The sequence below is a fragment of the Quercus robur genome, chromosome 7, assembly GCF_932294415.1.
Source record: "Quercus robur chromosome 7, dhQueRobu3.1, whole genome shotgun sequence".
Classification (NCBI taxonomy): domain Eukaryota; kingdom Viridiplantae; phylum Streptophyta; class Magnoliopsida; order Fagales; family Fagaceae; genus Quercus; species Quercus robur.
This window is the reverse complement of record NC_065540.1, coordinates 39,303,367-39,329,883: the sequence shown is the minus strand read 5'-3', so window position 1 is coordinate 39,329,883 and position 26,517 is coordinate 39,303,367. Positions and strand designations below refer to the sequence as shown.

Genomic DNA, 26,517 nt, shown 5'->3' with positions numbered 1-26,517 from the left:
TCCATTGTTCTTATTGGTTTGGTATTTACTTTTTTCTGACGGACGTTGTATCAATCCCCAAAACGAATGAAAACTTCTATCACCTCTGTGACACCAAGGGTTGATTCCGTCTCCACTCAATCAGGGATGAAGAGGCAAAGGTAATTCTGTTCAATCCTCTTAAGTATATTTTCTGCTATCTTTCTATAGGAATGATATGATTTAGGTAATTAGAGTGAGTAAATTTAGTCTATTCTAGTTAAGAATGATTTATTTTAAGGAGTTGTCAGCGTATGGAAGTGTCATGCCTCGTATGCTTTTATGTGAAGAAATATCATAACATTGTATATGCCAGGTGAAATTAGTAGAAACCGAATAATATTCTCAGTTGTGGAGACAAATTGTAGGGAATTATTTTGTATTTTAACCTCTGAACCATTGCTTTTATTTTGCTTTTATAGTGTTTTTGTGCTTGTAACTTGTAAGGTTTGCAAACACATGGTAAACAATTTTATAGTGACTTGTGGCTATGTATAGTTTGGAGTCCAAAGTCATAGAACAAATAGATTGTTATAACACATATTACTGTGGAATAATTAATGTTTTTTTTTTTTTTTTTGGTCATAAATCCTTTAACCGTACCATTATGACATTTTAATTGTGCTTTTGCCGTTTAAGCTATGCAAAGTTTGCTCTGTGCAGTTTGGGCAAAAAGGTATGCCATACCTGAACACCTTTGATGGATGAACCATCCGCTACCTGGACCCTTTAATCAAGGCCAACAACACAATCAAGCTGGACCTGGAGAGCCAAAAGATCACTGAGTTCATCAAGTTCGACGTTGGGAATGTAGTCATGGTGACAGGTGGAAGGAACAGAGGACGAGTTGGAGACATCAAGAACAGGGAGAAGCGTAAGTGGACTTTTGAGACTGTCCATACTCAGAATGCCACGGGGCATGAATTCGCAACTCGTTTGGGCAATGTGTTCACTATTGGCAAGGGGACAAAACCATGGGTATCCCTTACCTTAGGTAAGGGTATTAAGCTAACCATCATTGAAGAGGCCAGGAAGAGGCTTGGAGCCCAAACAGTATCCACAGCATAAGCTATTATGGTAAAAATTGTCATGAACTTTAAATGACTGTTATTTTGTAGTTTAATCCAGGGTTTTTGTTCCAATTTTTGTCAAGTTTCTCATACTTTAAAGTTGAACAGCCGATCATAAACTTTTGTTATTTTGAATTAAACTTTTGTAAAGAACTGAGATAGTTTGGTTTGAAATGTCTTGTTCACTAATCTGGAGGAGAACAAAATCCTGGACAAAATGCATTGGCAGAGGGTTGCAGAGGTTGAAAAGCTAACCCAAACTGTTTGTGAGCTTGAGGAGGCTGTTTTGGCTGGTGGTGCTGCTGCCAATGCTGTGCGTGATTATCAACGAAAAGTGCAAGAGATGAATGTAATGACTGTTACCTTTGGAATTTTCAGTTCTACAAAACAACTGGTAGTCGTTTTGAATGTGTTAGAAATCCTCCAAATTGCTTCTAATCTTCAAGCTTGAATAGGAGGAGAGAAAAACTTTAGAACAGGAAGTAGCTTGTGCGAAGGTTACTGCAAATCGTGTTGCCACTGTAGTTGCAAATGAGTGGAAAGATGCCAATGACAAAGTGATGCCTGTTAAGCAATGGCTTGAGGAAAGAAAAATTTTTCAGGCATGTTACCCATTCAATGCCTCTTTATCATGTTCTTCAGATTTCATTTCTTCAAAGAATACCATGAATACTGAGCAAGTATCATTGCTGGTAGTCACTCTCTAATGGATGTTTCTGCTACTGATATTCTTGAAACACTTGGTTCTGCTGTTAGTTTGTACTCAATTAATATGTTTATTTATACATTGATTGATTGATCAAATAATCCTGTAATAGGAAGTGTTTGAACTAACATCAAAATGTAGTCTTCTTGTAGTGTGCAGGGTTTATCATCTAATAACTGTAAGCGAGCTAGGATTGTTTCATGATGCATGGAAGAAAGAGGCATACTACAGTCCATCCTTGTCTGTTATGTTTAATTTTGATTCTTAGTGCCAACTATAAAATAGAAACCAGGATGTTAAACAGGCTGTTATCAGAATAAGACTGGGTGACATAGTTAGACCAATATGGAGTATAGTGTTTCAAAACACATACTTGCCATGGAAAGCTGAATATTGTTGTTTTGAAGTACAATAAATTATAAGGTATTGTGAAGACTAAATATAGTTTTTCATATATTTTTAGAGAGAAATGCAGCAGCTTTGTGATAAACTGGCAGTAGCTGAGGCTGCTGAGCACACCACAAAGGCAGAAGCACAGCTTAAAATGTGTAAGCCAATCTATTAACTTCATTCCCTGCTTTTGTTACTTGCTGAATATTCATTTCTTGATTGTTCATTTATTACTTGATTTCTTAGGAAAAATATCAAATGCGATTCAAGGTTTTGGAGGAAAGGCTTAGAACATCTAATGGTAACTCTCGCATTGCCTCAGAAGGTAGAACCACAAGCAATGGATCTTCAAGGCGTCAGTCTCTTGGTGGAGCAGAGAATTTCTCAAAGTCATCCTCCAATGGGTATCTCTCAAAGGGAACTTCAAATTCACACTATGGGCTTCTCAGATCAAACAGTGCTAGCACATTATTAAAGCATGGTAATATCTCGAATAGATCATTTGATGGTGGTAGTAGATCACTGGATAGAGGTAAGCTGATACCAGATGCAAGTGGGAAAGATAATGTGCCCACCAATACCTGTGATCATGACCTAATTAGTGAAACAAATGGTACTCACATGGAGAGTGCAAATGGAACTCCAATTGGAAACACCAAACCAGAACATGAAGATAGTGTTTCTGGAATGCTGTATGATATGCTACAAAAAGAGGTTGTATCTCTGAGAAAAGCTTGCAATGAGAGAGATCAGACACTCAAGGACAAGGATGATGCAATTGATGTTGGACTGCATACTGATCTGATTTTGCGGCCTGTTCTAACCCCCATTTATGCTCCTAATCTAATTTGTTTCTTCTAATACAAAATTAAGCAGATGTTGGCAAAGAAGGTTGATACATTGAACAAAGCAATGGAAGTTGAGGCTAAAAAGATGCGAAGAGAAGTTGCTGCTATACATGTCAGCAAGGAGCATGATCAGAGGATGTGGCGTATAAGTACTCCTAGGGGGGCTGTAAATAGTTCTCATTTGACTTCTGCAAGGTAAAGTTCTTTACTTTGTGTAAATCTGCAGTGACTTTGTTGATCTTCTAAATATTAGAGGCTACATGTTCCTTCTGGGTGTTTCTCTTGTGGATCTCGTGTGATAGGGTTGTGCCCCTTTTTTATGCTTTATTAATATATTGCTTATGAACAAAAACAAAATATATTACGTATAGTAACTTTAAATAAAGCACTTAGTACAGGCGAATGCACATCTACTACCAAAATATACAATGAAGATGAATGTTTCACACACACAGCTTCTCCTTTTTCTTTTTTAGTTTTAACCAGAATTACAGTAAGACACTTCAAAATCTACAAATGAAGTAAAATACAAATATGGGCAATGTGAAATGTGTGAACGCCATTTTGGTGCTCCATATTGTTGGAGTCTTCATCCACAACCCCCCCCCCCCCCCCCCCCCCCAACTTTTTTGGTATCACTGATATTCTTTTCAGCATGGCAAGGAATAGGAAATTTATCTTGTAGACGTTAATCTATGTAATGTGATTAATTATAAAAAATGTTTATCATATGTTATATTAGCTCTATATGGCTATATCTTCTTTCCATGTCTCCTGCACCTGCTTTAGGGATGCGATTACATTGCATCTTTGTCACACATCCATGGCTGTGGTAAAGGTTTACGGTTGATAGTTTTAGCAAGGCTACTTTTGTATCATGATTCATGGAGATTATTACAAATTTGTTCAACATCCAAGCATTTGCAGTATATAAAAATACAGCCATTTTTCTTAACCAGTAATATTTTTACTTTTTTTCTTTTTTTTTTTGAGGGGAAGTAATATTTTTACTTAATATTTCTGGAATGCACGGAACCCATAGGAAACTGAAATTGCTGCAGGTCCGATGTAATTGACCAGACAAAGGCATCTCTTTAATTTATCCTCTCTCCGGTTTATATAAGTATGTGGTTTTGTCTTAGTTTTTTGTCTTCCCTCTTCATATATTTAAACTGTCTCAGCCAGGTAGTCGATTCGTAAAGAACTGACTCTAGGTTTTCCAGGAAATCATCCTGTCATGTATATTTGCTGTACACTTGTGTACTAATGTTATTACCAAAGATATATCATCCAGTTAAGGGCGCCATAAAATCCCTTAAGATAAAACTACCTCCTTAAAGTAAAGGAACCTTGAAACTAGTATAAAATCACTATGTACAACTGTATATAGGTATGGAAGGTCTTATTACTTAGTACAGTTTTCGGGATATTGTGCTTTTAAAAATTTTGGCAAATAATTGATGGGTCGTTTGAAAAATGGTAAAAACTTGGATGGTCTTGCTTTGCCTTAAGGTAAAAATATGCCTTTACAAGAAACTACTGCCAACTGACTACCTCCATTCAAATGTTGAATTTCTGGGTGGTTTTTCATTTGGATTAATACTGATAAACGCCATGTTCTTGATTTTAATGCTTTCACGGCCAATGTTGCAGCCAATTTCTGCTTTGCTTTTGTCCCATGACCATTTACTTGTTACGTTCTTGATTTCATGTGATTGACAATTGACAACCACCTTGACATTTCAATTTGGGATGTGGGCTTCATCATTTCCACAATTTTAATCGTTTTGGTAGGATGAAAAAGTGTGAGGATAAAAATCTATGATGGAAAAGTGAGAGAATTAAATGTTTCTCTTTAAAAATAGAAAATAAACTCATCATTTTTCTTAAATAATATTTTTTTAAAGGGATAGATAATATTGTTTTTAAATAAAACTAAAAAATATAAATGATAGATAAACGTTTATTTTTCATCTAAACTCATCATTTTTCTTTATAAAAAAGCATTTTTAATTGAGGAATTATGTGGGAAATAGGAAATTTTTGATAACTATGTCTCCCAATTTAATTAAAACGATTTAATAACAATTTATTATGAATTTAATAGAAGGGTTTTTTTTTTTTCTTTTTCGTTTTGCAATTTGTATCCCTTTTACCAAAGTTGAAAGTTTTGCAAATGATAATTTTTGCTCCTAAAAGTACGTACGTTTTATAAGCATTTTCTATCTGTTTGTTTTCTTATAGGTTTTTTAGTCTAATTTAATTGGTTCATTAATCACATAGTAGTCTAAAAAATCAAAAGAAATAAAGCTGTCCTAAAATTAAGTTGTTACACGTCACCATGAATTGAATATGTGAGTAAGGTGTCCGAGAGTCAAATAAGAGAGAGTGAGATCAGGAGATGGTGGTGAACCTCCTCAACAACGGTGGTAGTGTTTTGAATTTCTGGGAGTGTTTGAGTTTGAGATTGAAGTGGAGAGGTTTTGTTTTTAGGTACAAAGCTACTTTTTGTTTGAGTTTTTAAGATTTGTGTAATGATGGATAATTTTGTGAAACAGGCGCAATGCAGCAAATGTTTGTTTGTTTTTTTTTTTTTTTCCTTTTCTTACTTGTTTGCTCTTCAATCAGATTAAGATTTAATGGATAAAGATCCAAGGAGTCCAAAGTCCACCCCTTCAACAATTTTGAATCTGTACTTCTGTACACATACAATGGTGGAGAACAATTTCAATTTTAAATGAAAATTTTTGAGAAATTAAACTAAAGAGAGAAAGAAAAATGAATTAAATTGATTAAGAATTGAACTACCGAAAAAGTATTCTTTTAAAAAAAAATTGAGAAATTGAATTGTTTTTTGTTTCATCCATTTAAATATGATGTGACATTTTTTTAAATGTCAAATAAAATTTTTATTATTATTTTAGTAGTCACATAAACAATAAGTGTGCCAATTAAAAACTCGTAAGTCACGGAGGAATTTTCCGTTAATGAGTTAATGGTAGGAACCAAATTGATTGTAAGTTAAAAATAATAGAGATTAAATTGACTATTACCAAAATGTAGGGATCAAATCAACTATGACCCTAAAATGTAGGGACCAAAATAGTGTTTTCGCCATATATATATATATATATATATATATGTTTGGAAGATAGTCAAAGATATTATTCTATTTCTTTTGCAATTTAACTATTTCAAAACATTAATTGAATATCGCCCTATAAGCCTATGTAATGTATTGTACAAGATTTTCTCCAAAGTTCTAGTAAACAGATTAAAAAAATTATTGCCAGAACTTATAACTGAGCATCAATCTGCTTTTGCAAAAAATAGGCTTATTTCAAACAATGTTTTAGTTGCCTTCGAGACTTTACATTGTATGAAAAATCATAATTCAGGAAAAACAGGTTTTATGGCTGTTAAGCTAGATACGAGTAAAGCTTATGATAGGGTGGAGTGGATTTATTTACAGAAATTGATGGAGAAAATGGGTTTCAACAATAGGTGGATTGGATTAATCATGAAGTGTGTTTGTACTGTTTCATACTCAATTCTAATGAATGGTGAACCGATGGATCTAATCACTCCAACAAGAGGCATAAGGCAAGGGGGACCCCTCTCCCCTTTCCTCTTTCTCTTATGTACAGAAGGATTACATGGTCTAATTACAGAGGCAACAAGAGCAAAGGAAATCAACAGCTTCTCTCTTTGTAAGAGAGACCCCAAACTAACCCATTTATTTTTTGCAGATGACAGCTTGTTTTTTTGCAAAGCCGACCCCCAAGAATGTGGAAATGTGCTCAAAATCTTATCGGCGTATGAAGCAGTATCTAGCCAAAAAATCAATAGAGAAAAGATATCTCTTTTCTTTAGCAAGTCCACAAAAGAGGATATGAGGCAGGAGATAAAAAGAGTGTTAGGGGTGCAAGAAATAAAATTTTATGAGAAATATTTGGGGCTGCCTTCATTAGTGGGAAAGGGAAAAAAAAAAAGCAAGCTTTAGCTGTGTAAAGGAGAGGGTATGGAGAAAGTTACAAGGGTGGGAAGGAAAGCTTTTGTCTCAAGCAGGTAGAGAAGTCCTAATCCAGGCTATTGTCCAAGCCATTCTAACATATACCATGGGATGCTTCAAAATACCATTGGGGTTATGTCATGATATTGAAGCAATGATTAAAAAAAAAATTTGGGGGCAACGGGAAGATAGAAGAAAAATACACTGGATTAAATGGTTGAAGTTGACAAAATCGAAGCTAGTTGGAGAAATGGGTTTTAGGGACCTTGCATGTTCAGTAACTCACTCCTTGCCAAGCAAGCTTGGCGACTTTTATATAATAAAGATACTCTTTTTTACAAGATATTCAAGGCAAGATTTTTCCCACATTGCTCATTCATGGAACCTAAGGAATCGGCATCTGGATCATATGCGTGGAAAAGCATTTTGAAAGGAAGGGAGGTCATCAAAATGGGCTCAAGATTTCAGGTTGGTAATGGGAAAAACATCAAAATATGGCAGCACCATTGGCTCCCCATTAAACATCCACCATTAGTCACTTCTCCAATAATTGAGTCTATGAAGGATGCCATGGTTGATTGTCTAATAGATGAGGACACAAAGAAAATGGGATGCCGATATGGTGGATGGAATTCTGGTACCAGCTAAAGCAGCACTTGTAAAGAAGATCCCACTTGCCCGAAGTCCAATTGAAGACTCTCTGTTCTGGCCTTTCATAGCAAATGGGCAGTATAACTGTAAGTCAGGTTATAGGTTTCTCAAAGAGTTGGAGGCAGGGACTGTGGAGAATTCACAACCGGACTTGGATAGACAATTATGGAAAAGTATTTGGTCCTTGGAAGTCCCTAACAAGTATAAAAACATGATGTGGCGGGCATGCAGAAACTCTCTTCCCACAAAGCTCAATTTGACTCAAAAAACTATCATAGATAACTCAACATGTGACCGTTGCTGTTCACACATTGAGGACGCGTTGCATGCTCTTTGGGGTTGTTCGGGTTTGGATGATGTTTGGGATGGAGAAAGATGGTGCTTTCGGACAAGGGAGAGGTTTGCTGACTTCAAGGAATTATGCAGATGGATAATGGAACATGGGAACTCACTTGAACTCTTTGCTGTACAAGTATGGCATATATGGCACCAGAGAAACCAATTACGTTTACAGCAACCTTGCTGCCTCACAAAGGACTTGAAACATGATGCTCAAGCACGCTGGGATGAGATTAGAGCTATCAATCCACTGCCAAACCAGGTCAGACCTGAACAAAAGCCAAAATGGATAGCACCACCACCGAATACGTACAAGATAAATTATGATGGAGCGGTTTCAGATAAGGAGAATAAAGCAGGGGTTGGAGTGGTAATTAGGGACCATAATGGAGAGGTAATTGCTTCCTTAATTCAGCAATTGGATCAAGCTTTTCAACTCATGGAAGTGGTGGCAATTGCTGCGTGCAGAGCAGTGGAGTTTGGCAACGAATTGGGTGCGGGCTGTGCTATTGTGGAGGGTGATTCAGAGGTGATTGTTAAAGCTTTGAGGAACAAGGATAATGGTTTAACTTCTTTTGCACCTTTGATAAATGATGTCTCTTTATTTTCAACTTTGTTTTCAGAATTGTCATACTCTCACATTAGGAGAAATGGCAACAAAGTTGCTCATAGTTTAGCTAGGCTAGCTTTGATCACACCAGATTGTACCGTGTGGATGGAGGATGTTCCGTTTCGCACCTTACATTTTGTTCAGGCTGATTTGGTCGCGCTTTAATTTTATTTAATGAACTGTCTTCTTTCTCAAAAAAAAATAATAATAATAATAATTTCCCAACATCATGGCAAAAGTTCTAAGGGAAGGGAAATTATATTAAAAGAATTCATTTAATGTTATTTAGCGAGAATCTACAAGTGATTAAAGGGACATATAAAGAAAAAAAAATGCACTATATATATAGAGAGAGAGAGGATTCAGAAAGTTATTTATGGTTTCAAAAAATGTCAAAAATATTTTCAATCTAATTAAATAATCCTTATTTTTAAAAAATAAAAAATATGGTTAAAATTGTAATTTAAAAAAAAATACTAGAGAAACTCTTTTTCCTAAAAATTAGTATACTCTTTATTTAAATAGAGAGATGCTACGTCTACAACATTTTTACAACAAATCACAGGTGGTTAGTTGTTATTGGTTCAAATTTGAAACTAACACAAAAATTACTTTTTTGCCCTAATAATAACAATTAGTAACAACCTGCCATTTTGGATTTGTTGTAAAAATATTGTAAAAATGTTTTAGACATATCATTTCTCATTTAAATATATCTCACGCATGTTTGACGCATTTTTTTCCTAAAAACTAGCATACACTAAACCCAACGGTTTACTCCTTTTCAAATCCTAAATTTTAGTTTCTTAAAATTTTCTTCCTATGTAATCTCACAAACAATAGATAAATTCAAATTGAAAAAGTATATTAAACTCAAAAAAAAGAAAAAAAAAGATTATGTGATGAGGCTAGTGTGTGTGTGTATGATGCCTCATGTTCACACACGTGCTAAATTAAGCATGGACTCCTGTCCACCGTGGCACACGAGTTAATTAGAGCAAAAGAATGTGCATTATCACTAAGCCCATTTTATAGATAAAATAGGATTTGTATGGGCTACACCTATAAAGATGATTATTTATTGTCATTGGTGGTTTTGTGTGTGTAATATTCAATAGATATGATATGTATTTTAATCTATAGTATTCACTCTTATATGATCTTTTTTTTTAATAGGTAGATAGTGAAGAAGGGAAGGTGGCATTCTTTATCATTAGGCTAAGATATTTAGTTTCATTTTTGTTATTGATGAGATTCGATCTTAAGTCCTTCATTTAACTATTATTGCCATTTATGTGAGATGAGAAACACTGCTCCGAAAGTATTGGATATTTTTCCTTTCTTTTTTTTAACTTTTTGCGGTTTACAGAGGTGCACTCGTACAGTCGTACTTCAAGTGTGTGTCACTTTCTAATTGATTAAAACTTTCCTCCAAAATAAGAGAAAGTAATACACGGCAAGTTTATATTTGCTTGAATTACAAGAAAGCAAATGCTGCTGGAATAACTTTTTTCGCATCAAATTTCACAAATATTTAGTTGGTCAACTGAGTAATAGACATAATTGATATTTATAGACCCGTTTACTCACTGTCATTAATTTATCACTTATGAAATTTATTAAGAAAAAAGTTGTGTTTATAATGTTTCTCTTTATAATAATGCCCCATCACCTATTATGTGTGTGTGGCCTCATTTCAATCCCATCATATTCTAGTATATTAAATGATTGTTATTCTTTTCACCTATGTTTTATCCTCAACATCCAACTCCAAGCGACAAAAATCTTACCGAGTATCCCCATGATTAAAATTGTAGATAATCATCCCACAGTCACAGATGCCTGTACGAGTTGATTTTATTATTATTCTTTGCCCCGTTAGAATTCTGATTTGTGACTTACAAAAAGGCGTTGTGTTCATTTGTGACTTTAATTTAAAAAACCTAGCTTATAATACTTGTTTTATGTTTCAATCTAATAAATTATAGGTTGTACACGTTAATAGTATTGTGGGGATAGTAAATTCAAATAAAATATTTTTTATAATTAAATACATAAATTTGCATGCAAATATAAATGAAAATGACACAAAATTAGGGTATAATGAAAAATTTAGAAAGATATGTGGAATGAAATTAAAGTGTAATAAAAAGGATACTTGACACAAAATTAAGATACAATTAGGAACTATTTTTAGAAATATTTTATGGGAAAATGATAAAATAATTAATTTTTATGACAAGTTTTTATATTTATCATAAAAGTGGTGTTAAAACTTTTTTTTAATATAATTTATTAACAATTATCCTAATTACACCTTTAACATTACCCATATATGATATGGCTTCTTATATATCAGGTTGAGTTCAGTCATCAAGTGAGAGTGAGCTATTCAGAATTGAGAATATCCTAATTGCTTTTTTGACTTCTTATCCCTGGGTATATATAACTAGCTTCTACTTATTGAGAATATCCTAATCGGTGAACTTCCTTATTTACACTGAACCCTCTAGATTTGCTAATTGTTCAATTTTTTTTTTTTTTTGGGTTCAAGAACATATATATATATATATATATATATATAACTAACTTCTGCTTATGGAAATTTAAAGTAAATTTGAAAATAGAAAAATCACAGAAAATGACAATAGAGGTACAACATTGGCTCGATGATTAATGCAAAATTTCAACCTAATTATGTGCAAGGACAAAATATAACAAAATTATAGATGCATAAATTTCTAGTGTTATGCAGGTTTTTTTTCCCCTACTAGTATTTATACAAGCTCTTGAAATCACAACCAAGTTCAAAATTTTATACTGATATGTTAAAATAGGAAAGTAGAGAAAAGAAACTGAAAGCTAAAAAAAATGATTAACTGATAGCTTGAGAGAAAAACTTGAAAGCTTACCACTTGAGATAACAACCAACAAGTAGTGCAATTATGTTATATCTTGAGTCCTTTATATACCTATTACACCACTCAGCATAGGCAAAGCACGTGCTTGCTGGAAAAAGAGTAGTGATTAAGGTCTAGATTCTATTTATATCACAAAACAAAAATATAAATCATTCGAATTTTAAAGTACATAGAGATTTATATTAATCAAAAGAGACATTAATTTTAAGAATTTTGTTAATTATGTCATAAAAAAATTAATCTTATTCATATAAGAATTTTAATCAACCATAAAGTTAGGGTAGCTATTTAATATATAAATATTTATTTTATTATAATAGTTTTTTAGCACCTTTGTACTAAAGGCAATATATCCACTCATTAAAAACTTCTAAGAATAATAATGAATACAATTATCTTCCAACAATAAACAACTAAGTTTTGTTAAGAAAATTAAAAAATAAATAAATAAAAAAAGATAACAAAAGGCATGTGTCATCAAACTTTTCATTAATTCTTTAGATAACAAAATAAAACACCTTATATTATCATTCCAACTTTCTAATAATTACTACCATCTCAAACTCAAAATACTTGAAGAAAATTTTTGGGATGTTAAAATTTAGTGGGAGTATTTTAGACATTATACAATAAAATATTTTAAGAATCATAAATTTTCATTAGGATTTAACTGAGAGAATAACAATATAACATATTTGCTCTTTTTCAAAATATTAAAGGAAAAATTGATTGATTTTAAAGTTTAAAGAGGAATTGTAAATTGCCTCAAACATAAATGATGAAAAGTGTTTTTATCCTAAGTTTTTGTTTTTGTTTTTGTTTTTATGTGTAAAACTATGTGTTTTTACTTAAAATGGTGTGCAAAGAAAAAAAAATGTCAACCCAAGAAAATTGTATGTGAAACAATGAATTTTGGCGAAACAAAGTTGACTAAACCAACAAAAAATTTCTAAAACCACAACAGAATAGCACAACATTTTCATAATACTTAAATAATTTTGTTATATTTTATTTTAACTCATAAAAAATTGACAGCTTAGCAATTTTGAAAATATTGTGATGACAATAAGATGTCTTAACATTTTCACCAAAAAATGCTATGTGTACCATATTTTCACAACAAATTATAAGTAGTAAGTTGTTATATATTGTCATTAGTGGGCAAAAAAGTAGTTTCATTGGTAACTTTCGATTAGAACCAATAACAATTTGCCACCTATAATTTGTTATGAAAGTGTTGTAAAAAATATTGTGGATGTAGTACTTCTTTTTTCATAATACTTTTATTTTTAGTTGTGGTTGGTTCCAATATGATATTTTATTATTTTATTTTGGCCTATAAAGAATCAATGCCTTAACAATTGTAAAAATATTGTACCAGTTTATTGTGTTAATATTTATTATAGTGTGAAACAGTGTGAATTAGACAAACAAAAAATAATGTAGCAAATCTACTACAGCGAAACAATGAAAATTGAACAAACCAAAATTACTATAGCGAAACTACTATAACTTTTCCCATTCACTCTTTTTATATATAGATTTTGACCCATAAAGAATCAACACATGCGTTACAACATTTTCACAAAATCTCTATGTATTCATTGTATTTACAATATAAGTTTATATTGCAGACAAATAAATTGGTAAATTTTGTACACATTTGCAAAATTTGTATAATATTTACATTTTTTGTTTTTGTTTTGCAAATGTGTATAATATTTGCTACTTTTTGTATGTCTACAAAATAAGCTTACAAAGTAAAAATAAAAACATCCTTAAAAGAAAGGAAGAAAAAAAAAAAAAAAAAAAAAAAAACTGGGGTACGTGAAGAGGAAAAAAAAATGTAACTAACAAAAACTCCAGATATAATTTAGAAAACAATCCAAGCTAGCCACAAGTTGTGGTGGTGGTAGAACTTTATAAGAAGTGAACATAAAATTATTATTGTTAGATCATTGCCATATCCGAACTAATGCCATGTGTTGCAATCCATGACCTTAACATAATGAACGGCAATATTTTGATTTTGAGATTCCAATCATGCACGCTCGTGTGGTGGCACGTGTGGGAAAACGAGTGTATTGACGATAATATGATTGATTGAGCTTACTTACAATAATCAAATTTTGAAAAAAAAAAATGAAGAAGGGAAAATAATACGGTATATATATCATACAAAGATTTGGGACCCAGCATTTGGTTAGATTCACACTTTGTCATGTGCTTTCCCACGCGCATGTGCTCTTGTCTCTTCCCTTGCTTTCTCTCTCCGCATCTCCCTGTTCCCCTGCTTCGCCACCACACCATTACTCATCCAGTTGCCTCACGACGTGGCTAGATCATGTACCTTTATGTTGGAAAAGTTTCCTCTGTTTTTTTTAGGTGAAAATGGAATTTTTTATTAGAGCTTAAATAGTACAAGGTCTATGTTACATAACATGATTAATTTTATAGACTCAGTCAAATTATATATTTAATTTCACATTTTATTGACTTGTGTGATTGTGAGTGATCAATATTTTATGTCTTCTGTGATTCACCATTTTACATCTACTGTTTATAATTGTACATATCAACAAGTTTTAAAATTAGGTGAGAGAATTGTTATATTTGTAGGTGAACTACATAATCCCCTAAATGTTAGCTGAAACTTGTACCAAATAAAGGAAGATATGAATACAACACAAAATTATCACTAGGAGAATTTCCTTCCCTTGCTAAAAGTTTCACACAATGACTTCTTCCACGATGAATGCGATGGATATGAGCTCCATCAAAAAATTGGGCATGCAAGAGCACTGTAAAGACTAAAGAGTAAGAGATGTCACTCTATCCTACTAACTTTCATTACTGCTTTTATTTTGTATTATAGCAAATAATCATACTTTTTTATTATATTATATATTTTAATTATTCATCTCTAAAAAGGAATATATATATATATATATATAATTATAATTATCAAAAAATATTCAACTTTTATACTTCAAAAATTAATCATAACTTTTTTTTATGCTTTTTTTTTATTAACTTTCTTATTTAATTTGTAAAATATGTTTAAAAATCTTTAAATTTCTCCCAATATATATATAGACATATTAGTCAATTTTACTAATTTTATAAATATAATATCTATAAATGAGTTTTAATGAATTATTAAAGTAATTATAACTGTGGGGGCTATGGCCCAAAGTAACGAGTTAGGCCTTGGGCCTATCCGAGGACACTAGCGAGTCCGAGGAGACAACATGGCTTAGATGATCTACGTTATAAGTCTTATCACGGGAGACAAAGAAAGAGGGTCCGAGGAGGAACTCCTCCTCGGACACTGAAAATTCGGAGCAGATGTATGTTCAAACCGCTGAAGCACACCCCCTAAACACGTGAAAATGAAGAAAACTCAAAATATCTAAGTAAAAGCTACCACCACCACATTAAATGCACTACAGCTACTTTCCTGGCCGCATTAATGTGGAGAAGACTCCTGAACAGTGTTACCTTGACTACTGCAACTCACAAAGGACTGAAAGGGGTGTCTAATGGGATAAGTGCTCAAGTGGGGGTTTAAATGATCAACAAGTGTAAAGCTCAAATGATCAGGAAGAGCCTATATAATATATAGAAGCCCCCATGAGGAGGGGGGCGAGAAAAAGAAGGAGAGAATACTGTAGCATGCAAAAGAACCCTAATGTAGTGATCTGTATCCATAAATAAAATTCTAAGTCTCCTCAGACAGAAGGTCTTTTGATTATAATAGTTTTTGTTCTTGTCTGTGTGTTTCTTAATCTCATGCAAGCCATTGCATAACTCATCTAAACCTAGTTCTCTGACCCATACTCTACAAAATTCATTGTATTGGGCTTTTTGAACCAGGACTCCATACGGTGCGAGCTTGGGCTCCAAACTTTGTCCTTACAATAACATTATCCTAATTCGACCTGAAAAACCTTGAACATTTTCCTTTATTAGTTCTTTGAACTGTCCTAGGTGGCGGAACCAAGAATTTTTTTTGGGGGGGGGGGCATCTATAAAAATTTGTGTGTATGTATGAAATCTACAACAGTAACGTACAATACTTCATAATTCAATATGTGCAATAAATAGCTACTAAATACAAGTTTTTATTTTTTATTTTTTATTTATTTTTATAAGTGCTATATACATGTAAATATAGTAGTATATACAGTATATTTTAATCAAACTAATCAAGTACATTAATAAATTATAATGCCATATGGTATATAATATATTGATTATTATAATATTAAATAATATATTATAAGGAAAATAAAAAAGAAAGCAAATGAAAAGTAAAGTAACAAAGGAATACAGTACATGATGAGGGCCTTATAGATGTTTCAAGTTTGTCTTTCACTCTTTCTTGTCTAGTTTAGTCACACATAACTTTTACTTTTATATTGTAAACACAAAACTACAGCAGCAGTGTGAAAATGAAAGAATTGAAAAGAAAAAAAAATTTGGATTGTATTCTATTTTACAATATTTTTACAAAATGTTGATGTGACTAACCTCTTATTGATTTTCATTTAGATCCATCATTGATATCACTTTTTTATTTACCAATAACCACTCACCACATTAGTAGTTTATAATATTTTTTGTAAAATAATTTGTATCTCTAACATTATTCTTTTATTTAAATGAAAGTTATGTTTATTTTTAGACTTTCTTAAATATATATGTATATTATCGGATATAGGGGCCAAAATGATAAGGTTCTTTTAAAATTTTTAAAATTATTTAAGATAATTCTAAAAAAAAAATTCATTAATTTTTTTTCAATTTTTTTGTGGGGGGGGGGGGGGGGGGGGTGTTGTCCGCCAATTCTGCAGTGTGGTCATGATTGATTGCATCAGAACCGTAAAATGCATGTTGTATTAATGCATTGTAGTATTAGATTAGTGTGTAACGGTAAAATTTGATTGCTGTTAGGTGGGTTTTCCATAATTTTGACCGTTGGTATTAAAGCAAATGGGTATGCGACCGTTGGTTTATGTGAAAACAGAGAGAGGATGGGGCCCAGAGGGCATTGACATGGGGTCCAGCAGAGTAGATCTAACCGAAACTGGGTCCCTCTCTGCCTTGGTCTTGAATGTTACCAAAACGGCAAGACCATCTGACAGGAACTTCGTGACAATTTGATATTTGTCGTATGAATTAAAATTCATATTCATTTTCAGGTAAAGGCCAAAGTATTAGGAGATACTAGGAAATCAACATTTATATACCATGATTTCTATTTTTCTATCTTCTGTTTTTTGTTGAAAAGACAAACATATCATTTAAAGCTTATTGAAATTTGATCACATGACTCCGTCAATCATTGATTCATTGTAAATCCTTAGCTGGGTTTTGCTCTGTCTTTAACATCAATTGAAAATGCAACCTATAAAGAGAGAGAAGAATGCCATGAGGCCATTAAACCATTGACCTTTAGATAGTCTCCTAAGTCCTAGATATAGGTCTGTCAACTCACTTTGCGGTTAATAATACAAGGAGAGGCATAATTGATGTTATATTACAAAAGGCCGAACTTTGTATGATTGGCATTTTTATTTATTTATGTGTTTATCACATTATGAAAAGAAAAAAAAAAAGAAAAAAAAAGAGCCAATGTATGGCTCAATAAAAAAAAAAAATCATTGTAACTTGCATTTCCTTTATAATTATTATTATTTTTATAATTTGATAGACAAGAGTGAAAAAATTGAACCTTAAATGCTCTTTTGCTAACACGTTATCAAGTAGCATTCTTTTAAATTATTAACTTGTTCAAACAATCCACCACCACGTATCCTTGGTGTGGTGATCACTTCATAAGTATAAGTGCTTGTGAGATATGGGGAGTAAGGGTTGGGGTTCAAGTTTTCAGGAGGGAATTTCACACACACATACACTTATATTGGGGTAGAGTAGAATTTTTATCTTGTATAAAAAAAACTTGTTCAAACAATCCCATTTTCAAGTAGCTCAAAAATAAATTGTATCAAATGGACTTGAAACAAAAATAAAAATATTAATGTAAACAAGCTAAAACTTTGATGAATTAAATATCAAGTTATTAATATATTTTGTTTTAAACCATCTGTTGATTATTAATAAGTATAGGGACACAATTAAATATCTATTGATTATCAAAATGACTGACTGTAGGGGAAAAAAGTAATAGGACGATGAAAAAGTTATTATCCATTACTCATAATCGACCATTTTAACGTCTATAATATTTTCACAACAAATTATAAGTAGTACGTTATTATTGGTTCAAATTTAAACTTACCGCTAAAATTACTCTTTTATCTACCATTAACAACCCGCAATAACTTGCCACGTATGATTTGTTGTAAAAGTGTTGTGGACATAACATTTCTCCTAATTACATCATCACAGAAGTTATATATACATATGTTTGATGTAGGAGATAATTAATTCATGCAAAAAAAACTTAAGTTGAGATGTTTTGAAGTTCCCATACATTTTTTTTTTTTAAAGAAACTAAAGTTTAAGAAAGCTGAGTTCTTCGCATTGAAACTCAAATTTTAGAAACTCAAGTTCCAAATTTAACTATTTATCTAAATAATTTGGAATGACTAATGAGACTCTAACAAAATTAATTATATAAAGCATATGAGAGAATCAAATGGAAAAGGAGTGCGGGTGCATTTAGCAATAGTAGAGAGGCGAAACAGAGGATGAAACTTCTCTCACATCACGTTCAAAACAGCTTTCTAACTAAAAGTAAATAAATAATCCTAATCCAATTTATGACTATCTAATCAAACTCTCACTCTCACTCTCACTGTCTCACTGTAGCAAAATTTAAACCCGCCTAAACCCCCCTCTTAATCCAACCCCTATATATACTCCAAAAACAAACAAATACCAAATCCCCCAAACTTCTCTCTCTCTCTCTCTCTCTCTCTATATCTCTCCATTTCTTTCTTTCTTTCTTTCAAGGTACTGTTGAATGAGCACGGGAGCACTGGATCTCTGATGTCGTCGATCGTCCACGTCAGCAGCAACGGTGAACCCGAGCCGGCTCCGAGGCTGACGTCATCGGCTTCGTTGAAGGCTCGGACCAGGAAGCCTAGTAATGCCGCCGCAGCCAGCGGCGGCGGCGGAGGAGGAGGAGGAGTCATAACCAGAGCCGGCTCCGACGTCGATGAGATCATCACTCTCTTGCACGGCTCCGATCCCGTCCGCGTTGAACTCAACCGCCTAGAGAATGATCTCCGAGGTTCGCATTCTCTCTTTCTGTTTGTTTGTTTCCTGAGAAAGTGTTTTCCCGAGAAAATTTTAGAATGCGCGCATTAGTAGTGTTGTCCTCGAGCTTAATTAATGGTGGAAAATTGATTTTTTTTTACTAAAGTAAATGATTTCCATTGAAATAGTGAAACGAACATTTTTCTTTTTAAGTAATATTCTGTCCAAAATTAGAGATTTTTTTTTTTTTTTTTTTTTTTTTTCCGAATTGTGTAATATTTGTTTATAATTTTCATTTTTATTCGTTATTATTGGCATGATTAAGTAAAAAAAAAAAAAATGCATTTGTGATTTTTATTGATAAATGCGTTAAATTGTTCTGACAAATTTAATTAAAGTTAACATACAGATATTTTGTGTGTGTGTGTTTTCACAAAAATATGGAATTGTGGTAAAAAAGAAATGTTGTTAACCAGAGATTATTGGAATGACATGATTTGGCTCCCCAAAATTTTATTTTATTTTTCAAAGTTAACTCAATTGATGTTTTATAGTTATGCCAGTTATATTCAACGGTGAAATACTGTTTAAGAGCCAGTTCAATTATAAATTCTTGACAGTTTAAACTCACAAGAATTTTAGAATTAATAAGAGTTGATGTTTCTGTTGCTAAAATATGCTTATAATTTGAGTTTATATTGTATTTTATAAAATACTTTAATTTTACAATATATATATATATATATTAATTGTTTAAAATAATATTATACTTATACATACTTGTTTGGTAACTATAATGTGACCCAAATGCCCCAAATGCCCAAATGCCCTTGAATGATGATAAAGTTCTTATTTGGGTGAAATAATGAACTTGGTTTTTTGTTAAAACTTAACTTTATTTAGTTAGTTATAGAAAAGGAAAAAAAGTGTAAAATTAAATTGTCACAAATGCGAGGTATATGAGTTGAAATTTCCTACCTGAAAGGTGAGAGTTGGAATTCTCACTTTTTATGGGAATTGTAGTTCTTGAGAGTTTTGTCAACTAAACAACCCAATCTTCACAAATTCTTGGGAATACAATTCTCATTCTAAATTCTTGTATAATGAACGCAGCTTAAATGAAAAAGGACATTTTTCTTCACTTATCAACAAAGTGTAAGAACTAATCCATATCTAAGGAGTTAAGCGAACTATTTCCTTTCAAATTTCAACCTCGCTTTCTACCTACTAAAGAGCATTCATGTGTTATTTGGAGCTTGCATGTACATGTTAACTAAGAACAATGGATGGTTGAACTTGGGTAGAATTCTGTTGAGTTCTTAAACTGTTTTCACTTTTTGATGGCTGTTGTTATGAGCCAAATTTGTTCCACTTAGGCATTGTTGTTAAGCTTTTCGTGCTTCTAAATTGTCTGGGCTACAACTAGTGACCTTTGTGCTAACCCTTGGAATTAATATTCTTGCTTGTAGTTCTTTATAATATTGAGCGTATTATTGAATAAACTGTAGGATTTGACTGCATTTACAGATAAAGATCGGGAATTGGGAGATGCGCTTGCAGAAATCAAGTCTCTGAAGAATTCGGAGCGCCTTAAAGAGAAGGCAGTTGAAGAGGTGCTACTATAGTAATATGAACTAAATTTATGAACTAATATCAACCTGAAGATGCATATGAGGAGAAAGAATGTGTTTATATTCTTTCTTTAATCATACAGCTTTAATAATAACACAAATATAATGACAATGAAGGCCAGATTGTTATCTCAACATTGTTTTACTATACATAATTTCAGTGCAATGGAAATATAATAAGACTGTCTTATCAATGTTTATATGTATTACATGTTATCACATATAATAAGATCTAAGTGCCTAAAATGGAAATGCCTGTAAATTGACATTTCCTTGCAAAAAAGATGAGGTTATAATTGTTTGATGCTTCAATTCTGTCCACTTTAGTTACTATTATTATTATTTTTTTATATTCTTAAAACGGGATTAATGTATTTTTTTAGTTTATGTTATATCATATATGATAAATTTAAGTTATTAAAATCAATAAATATTTTGTGATGGTTTTTTTTTTTTTCTATTTATTTATCATAAAACATCATAATTACATGCGCATTATAGTTCAATTTTCACATCGTAGAAGGATTATTGTTAAGGTTTAATATTTCAGGGTTTTTGTATGACCTTGTCACATCCTCAAGTTGATCCATGTGGACATCAATTATATTTTGATATCTCCATTATGTGACTTCAAATCCTCATTAAAATTTCCTTAAAAATAAACATCCTAATTTTTTTCACCTATTTCATCCATGGCCCATGTATTGTAGCCATATTAATGGTATTTTGTCCCAAAGGTAGCATTCAAGGTTCCCCACCCTCCCACCACCACCCCCCCCCCCCCCCCCCCTCCACCCCCCTCAAAAAAAAAAAAAAAGAAAAAAAAAAGAAAAAGAAAACTCTAGAAAGAAGAAGCATAATAGAAAGTCAAGTCATCTTCATAGAAAATAGAGAAACATAGAACTAAAACTTTTCTTACTTCTGGCATGAATTTTAGAGTGCATTTGGGTATAGCTTTTTGCTGAAAGTTTATTTGCTTATTTGCTGAAATTTGTTAAAGCATAGTTATACCTAGCAAAAATGAGGCTTTATAAAGCTTACAAAAGAAAATAAGCTAAAAAACTAAAAGAAAAGGCCTTTGCAAAATGGACTAGCTGGCCTTTATACGACCAGAATAATTTTAAAATTTCTATTGTCATTAATATACAAATCTTATTGTCTCTATATGAACAATATTAAAATATTTTAACATTTTTTTATCACTATTGAAAGATTATTAATAGTCAACAGAGAAAGCAATGTATTGGATGATATTTAATTCTGCTAATAAAGAGAGGATTCTGATTATTCTCTCTGGGTTACAATTTCAGTTGACAGATGAGCTAAATAAAGTGGATGAAAAACTTAAAGTGACTGAAGCTCTTTTGGAGAGCAAGGTACTATTTTTCATTGTTGCTTAATTGGAGTAACTATTTTTTATAACCAAAATAGGAGGTCATTTTTGTTCTCACAACCATGAGAATGTTATTATCTTCAGAACCTTGAGATCAAGAAGATAAATGATGAGAAAAAAGCTGCTTTGGCTGCACAATTTGCAGCTGAAGCTACACTTCGAAGGGTCCATGCTGCACAGAAAGATGATGAAATGCCTCCCATTGAGGCCATTATTACACCGCTGGAGGCAGAGCTTAAACTGGCCAGGCTGGAGGTATTATTTATATTTTAACCTTGAAATTTTGTGACTTCTTTTTGTTGTTTGTGGTCATACTGTTGTACTTAGACCTGTTAAGTGTCACCCATTCATATAGATCAACCTCAAAGAGTAATGCAGTAAACTTTTCTACCTCTGCATGATGTTTTGGTATTTAGGTAGCAAAGTTGCAGGATGACAATAGAGCACTTGATCGGCTTACTAAATCCAAAGAGGCTGCTCTTCTTGAGGCTGAGAGAACTGTTCAGATTGCTTTGGCTAAAGCATCCTTGGTTGATGATCTGCAAAACAAAAACCAGGAGCTAATGAAGCAAATTGAAATATGCCAGGTTTTCCTCTCATTCAAAATTTCCTCCTTCATGATGTCCATGCAAATGAAGGCATGTGCTTAGAGGTATCAATGAGTGACATAGTTTGGTTTGAAATGTCTTGTCACTAATCAGGAGGAGAACAAAATCATGGACAAAATGCATCGGCAGAAGGTTGCAGAGGTTGAAAAGCTAACCCAAACTGTTCGTGAGCTTGAGGAGGCTGTTTTGGCTGGTGGTGCTGCTGCTAATGCTGTGCGTGATTATCAACGAAAAGTGCAAGAAATGAATGTAATGACTGTTACCCTTGGAATTTTCAGTTCTACAAAACAACTGGTAGTCCTTTTGAATGTGTTAGAAATGCTCCAAATTGCTTCTAATCTTCAAGCTTGAATAGGAGGAGAGAAAAACTTTAGAACGGGAAGTAGCTCGTGCGAAGGTTACTGCAAATCGTGTTGCCACTGTAGTTGCAAATGAGTGGAAAGATGCCAATGACAAAGTGATGCCTGTTAAGCAATGGCTTGAGGAAAGAAAATTTTTTCAGGCATGTTACCCATTCAATGCCTCTTTATCATTTTCTTCAAAGTTCATTTCTTCAAAGAATACCCTGAATACTGAGCAAGTATTATTGCTGGAAGTCACTCTCTAATGGATGTTTCTGCTACGGATATTCTTGAAACACTTGGTTCTGCTGATAGTTTGTACTCAATTAATATGTTTATTGATACATTGATTGATTGATAAAATAATCCCGGAATAGGAAGTGTTTGAACTAACATAAAAACCTAGTCTTCTTGTAGTGTGCTGGGTTTATCATCTAATAACTGTAAGTGAGCTAGGATTCTTTCATGATGCATGGAAGAAAGAGGCATACAACAATCTATCCTTGTCTGTTATTTTTAATTTTGATTTTTATTGCCAACTATAAAATAGAAACCAGGATGTTAAACAGGTTGATGTCAGAATAAGACTGGGTGACATATGGTTAGACCATGTGAAACAGAGTCATAAATTTTGCTTTAATAAAACACAAAATGGAGTAGTGTTTCAAAATACATAGTTGCTATGGAAAGCTGAATATTGCTGTTTTGAAGTGCAATAAATTATAAGGTATTGTGAAGACTAAATATAGTTTTACATATATTTTTAGGGAGAAATGCAACAGCTTCGTGATAAACTGGCAGTAGCTGAGCGCACCGCAAAGGCAGAAGCGCAGCTTAAAGTGTGTAAGCTTATATAACTTCATTCCCTGCTTTTGTTACTTGCTGAATATTCATTTCTTGATTGTTCATTTATTACTTGATTTTGTAGGAAAAATACCAATTGCGATTCAAGGTTTTGGAGGAAAGGCTTAGAACGTCTAATGGTAACTCTCGCATTGCCTCAGAAGGGAGAACCATAAGCAATGGATCTTCAAGGCGTCAATCTCTTGGTGGAGCAGAGAATTTCTCAAAGTCATCCTCCAATGGGTACCTATCAAAGAGAACTTCAAATTCACAATATGGGCTTCTCAGATCAAACAGTGCTAGCACATTATTAAAGCATGGTAATATCTCGAATAGATCATTTGATGGTGGTAGTAGATCACTGGATAGAGGTAAGCTGATACCAGATGCAAGTGGGAAAGATAATGTGCCCACCAATACCTGTGATCATGACCTAATTAGTGAAACAAATGGTACTCACATGGAGAGAGCAAATGGAACTCCAATTGGAAACACCAAACCAGAACATGAAGATTATGTTTCTGGAATGCTGTATGATATGCTACAAAAAGAGGTTGTATCTCTGAGAAAAGCTTGCAATGAGAGAGATCAGACACTCAAGGACAAGGATGATGCCATTGAGGTTGGACTTCATGCTGATCTGATTTTTTAGCCTGTTCTAACCCCCATTTATGCTCTTAATCTAATCTATTTCTTCTAATGTGAAATTAAGCAGATGTTGGCAAAAAAGGTTGATACATTGAACAAAGCAATGGAAGTTGAAGCTAAAAAGATGCGAAGAGAAGTTGCTGCTAAGGAAAAGGAAGTTGCTGCTATACGTGTCAGCAAGGATCATGATCAGAGGATGCGGCGTATAAGTACTCCTAGGGGGGCTGTAAATAGTTCACATTTGACTTCTGCAAGGTAAAGTTCTTTACTTTGTGTAAAAGTAAATGTGTAGTGACTTTATTGATTTTCTAAATATCAGAGGCTACATTTTCTTTCTAGGTGTTTCTCTTGTGGGTCTCGTGTGATAGGGTTGTGCCCCTTTTTATGCTTTATTAATATATTGCTTATAAACAAAATATATTACGTATAGTAACTTTAAATAAAGCACTTAGTACAGGCGAGCGCACGATTCTACTACCAAAAGATCCAATGAAGATGAATATTTCACACGCACAGCAAGACACTTCAAAATCTACAAATGAAGTAAAATACAAATATGGGCAATGTGAGAACTTTTATGGTCTTATGAATTTAAGCAACTTTTATGGTATCACTGATTTTCTTTATGGCATGGCAAGGAATAGGAAATGTGTGTTGTAGACGTTAATCTATGTAATGTGGTTAATTAAAAAAATGTTTATCATATGTTATATTAGCTCTATATGGCCATATCTTCTTTCCATGTCTCCTGCTTCTGCTTTAGGGATGCGGTTACATTGTTTCTTTGTCACACATCCATGGCTGTGGTAAAGGTTTATGGTCGATAATTTTAGCAAGGCTATTTTTGTATCTCGTATCATGGAGATTATTACAAATTTGTTCAACATCCAAGCATTTGCAGTATATAAAAATACAGTCATTTCTCTTAACCAGTAATAATTTTGCTTCATATTTCAGGAATGCACGGAACCCATAGGCAACTGAAATTGCTGCAGGTCCTATGTAATTGACCAGACAAAGGCATCTCTTTAATTTATCCTCTCTCCGGTCTATATAAGTATATGGTTTTGTCTTGGTTTTTTGTCTTCCCTCTTCATATATTTAAACTGTCTCAGTCAGGTAGTCGATTTGTAAAGAACTGACTCTAGGTTTTCCAGGAAATCGTCTTGTCATGTATATTTGCTGTACACTTGTGTACTAATGTTATTACCAAAGATATATCATCAAGTTAAGGGCGCCATGAAATCCCTTAAGATAAAACTACCTCCTTCAAAGTAAAGGAACCTTGAAACTACTATAAAATCACTATTTACCACTGTATATAGGTATGGAAGATCTTATCACTTATCAGTACAGTTTTCGGGATAGTGTGCTTTTAAAAATTTTGGCAAATAATTGATGGGTTGTTTGAAAAATGGTAAAAACTTGGACGGTCTTGCTTTGCCTTAAAGTAAAAATATGCCTTTACAAGAGACTACTGCCAACTTGACTACCTCCATTCAAATGTTGAATTTCCGGGTTGTTCGTATGGATTGATACAGATTAACTCCATGTTCTTGATTTTAATGCTTTCATGGCCATTGTGTGCAGCCAAGTTCTGCTTTGCTTCTGTCCCAATACCATTTACTGGTTACGTTCATGATTTCATGTGATTGACAATTGACAACCACCTTGACGTTTCAATTTGGGATGTGAGCTTTTTCATTTTTACGTAACGTTTCTGTTAAGGTAGAAAAGTGTAAAGATAAAAAACTATGATGGAAAAGTGAAAGGATTATAAAAAAGGGGAAAAAAGATAGAAAATAGAAAAGGGATGGATACATTTTTGTTTTTGTTTAATAAAACTAAAAAAAAAAAAAAAAAGTGAAAAAGAGTAGTATGTGAATGAGAAAGAGAAACGTTTATTTTTCATCTAAACTCATCATTTTTTTTTAAATAGAAAAAACATTTTTAATCTTGAGGTATGTGGGAAATAGGAAAAATTTGATAATTTTATCTCCCACTTTTATTAAAACGATTTAATAAATATTATGAATTTAATAGAAGGTGTTTGTTTTTCTTTCATTTTGCAATTTGTACCCCTTTTAGCAAAAACTTAACATCCATGGGTCCATTCGATTCTATAAAAAAAAAAAAAATAAATAAAAAATTAAAAAAAAAAAAAAAAAAACAACATCCATGGGTCCATTCCAGTTATAACTAATAGTCTAGCGGGCTAAATTATGGGACAAAAATTAACGTCCCTAGGAACAAAAAGAAAA

The 26,517-nt window shown here is 32.8% G+C and overlaps 5 protein-coding genes across 7 annotated transcripts in view; all 5 read left to right on the top strand.

Annotated features, from left to right (window-relative positions):
* The window catches only part of LOC126693387 (microtubule-associated protein 70-2-like), a 54,785-nt gene extending 31,180 nt beyond the window's left edge, over positions 1 to 23,605 (top strand). The window contains exons 4-5 of one of the 2 annotated variants that reach the window (XM_050389347.1): positions 2,099 to 2,217; positions 23,493 to 23,605. The gene's annotated coding sequence lies outside the window, so the exon portion shown is untranslated. The remainder of the gene's footprint in view (positions 1 to 2,098; positions 2,218 to 23,492) is intronic. The other variant, XM_050389348.1, reaches the window with a different exon arrangement.
* Positions 1,102 to 2,572, top strand: LOC126693389 (microtubule-associated protein 70-1-like). Of its 2 annotated transcripts, XM_050389355.1 has the most exons (4): positions 1,102 to 1,437; positions 1,544 to 1,690; positions 2,258 to 2,342; positions 2,431 to 2,572. In XM_050389355.1, coding segments are annotated over exons 1-4 (366 nt in total). In that variant the 5' UTR covers positions 1,102 to 1,305; the 3' UTR covers positions 2,433 to 2,572. The 2 variants fall into 2 exon arrangements, with proteins under 2 accessions (XP_050245312.1, XP_050245311.1); XM_050389354.1 differs by lacking the exon at positions 2,431 to 2,572 and having other exon boundaries at positions 1,544 to 2,339.
* On the top strand, positions 2,443 to 3,331 carry LOC126691381 (microtubule-associated protein 70-3-like). The gene is made up of 3 exons (XM_050386428.1): positions 2,443 to 3,000; positions 3,061 to 3,227; positions 3,286 to 3,331. Exons 1-3 carry the CDS (start codon positions 2,443 to 2,445, stop codon positions 3,329 to 3,331), a joined length of 771 nt encoding a protein of 256 aa, XP_050242385.1.
* Positions 7,664 to 8,809, top strand: LOC126691380 (uncharacterized). The gene has a single exon (XM_050386427.1). It carries the CDS (start codon positions 7,664 to 7,666, stop codon positions 8,807 to 8,809), a length of 1,146 nt encoding a protein of 381 aa, XP_050242384.1.
* Positions 18,470 to 25,516, top strand: LOC126693386 (microtubule-associated protein 70-2-like). The gene is made up of 11 exons (XM_050389346.1): positions 18,470 to 18,826; positions 20,320 to 20,405; positions 21,734 to 21,799; positions 21,901 to 22,071; positions 22,233 to 22,403; positions 22,518 to 22,673; positions 22,780 to 22,926; positions 23,533 to 23,604; positions 23,694 to 24,230; positions 24,324 to 24,511; positions 25,214 to 25,516. The coding sequence occupies exons 1-11, from the start codon at positions 18,583 to 18,585 to the stop codon at positions 25,230 to 25,232; spliced, it is 1,857 nt and encodes a 618-aa protein (XP_050245303.1). The 5' UTR covers positions 18,470 to 18,582; the 3' UTR covers positions 25,233 to 25,516.
* The last annotated feature ends 1,001 nt before the right edge of the window (positions 25,517 to 26,517 follow it).

Excerpts from the sequence above, each read along its gene's own strand:
- LOC126691380 (XM_050386427.1), top strand. The coding sequence starts at position 7,664 with ATGGTGGATGGAATTCTGGTACCAGCTAAAGCAGCACTTGTAAAGAAG.
- LOC126691381 (XM_050386428.1), top strand. The coding sequence starts at position 2,443 with ATGCGATTCAAGGTTTTGGAGGAAAGGCTTAGAACATCTAATGGTAAC. Across the intron at positions 3,001-3,060 it reads CTGATCTGATTTTGCGGCCT|ATGTTGGCAAAGAAGGTTGA; the intron begins GTTCTAACCCCC and ends AAAATTAAGCAG. Across the intron at positions 3,228-3,285 it reads TCTCATTTGACTTCTGCAAG|AGGCTACATGTTCCTTCTGG; the intron begins GTAAAGTTCTTT and ends TCTAAATATTAG.
- LOC126693386 (XM_050389346.1), top strand. The coding sequence starts at position 18,583 with ATGTCGTCGATCGTCCACGTCAGCAGCAACGGTGAACCCGAGCCGGCT. Across the intron at positions 21,800-21,900 it reads AAGCTCTTTTGGAGAGCAAG|AACCTTGAGATCAAGAAGAT; the intron begins GTACTATTTTTC and ends TATTATCTTCAG. Across the intron at positions 22,072-22,232 it reads TTAAACTGGCCAGGCTGGAG|GTAGCAAAGTTGCAGGATGA; the intron begins GTATTATTTATA and ends TTTGGTATTTAG.
- LOC126693389 (XM_050389354.1), top strand. The coding sequence starts at position 1,306 with ATGCATTGGCAGAGGGTTGCAGAGGTTGAAAAGCTAACCCAAACTGTT. Across the intron at positions 1,438-1,543 it reads GAAAAGTGCAAGAGATGAAT|GAGGAGAGAAAAACTTTAGA; the intron begins GTAATGACTGTT and ends AAGCTTGAATAG.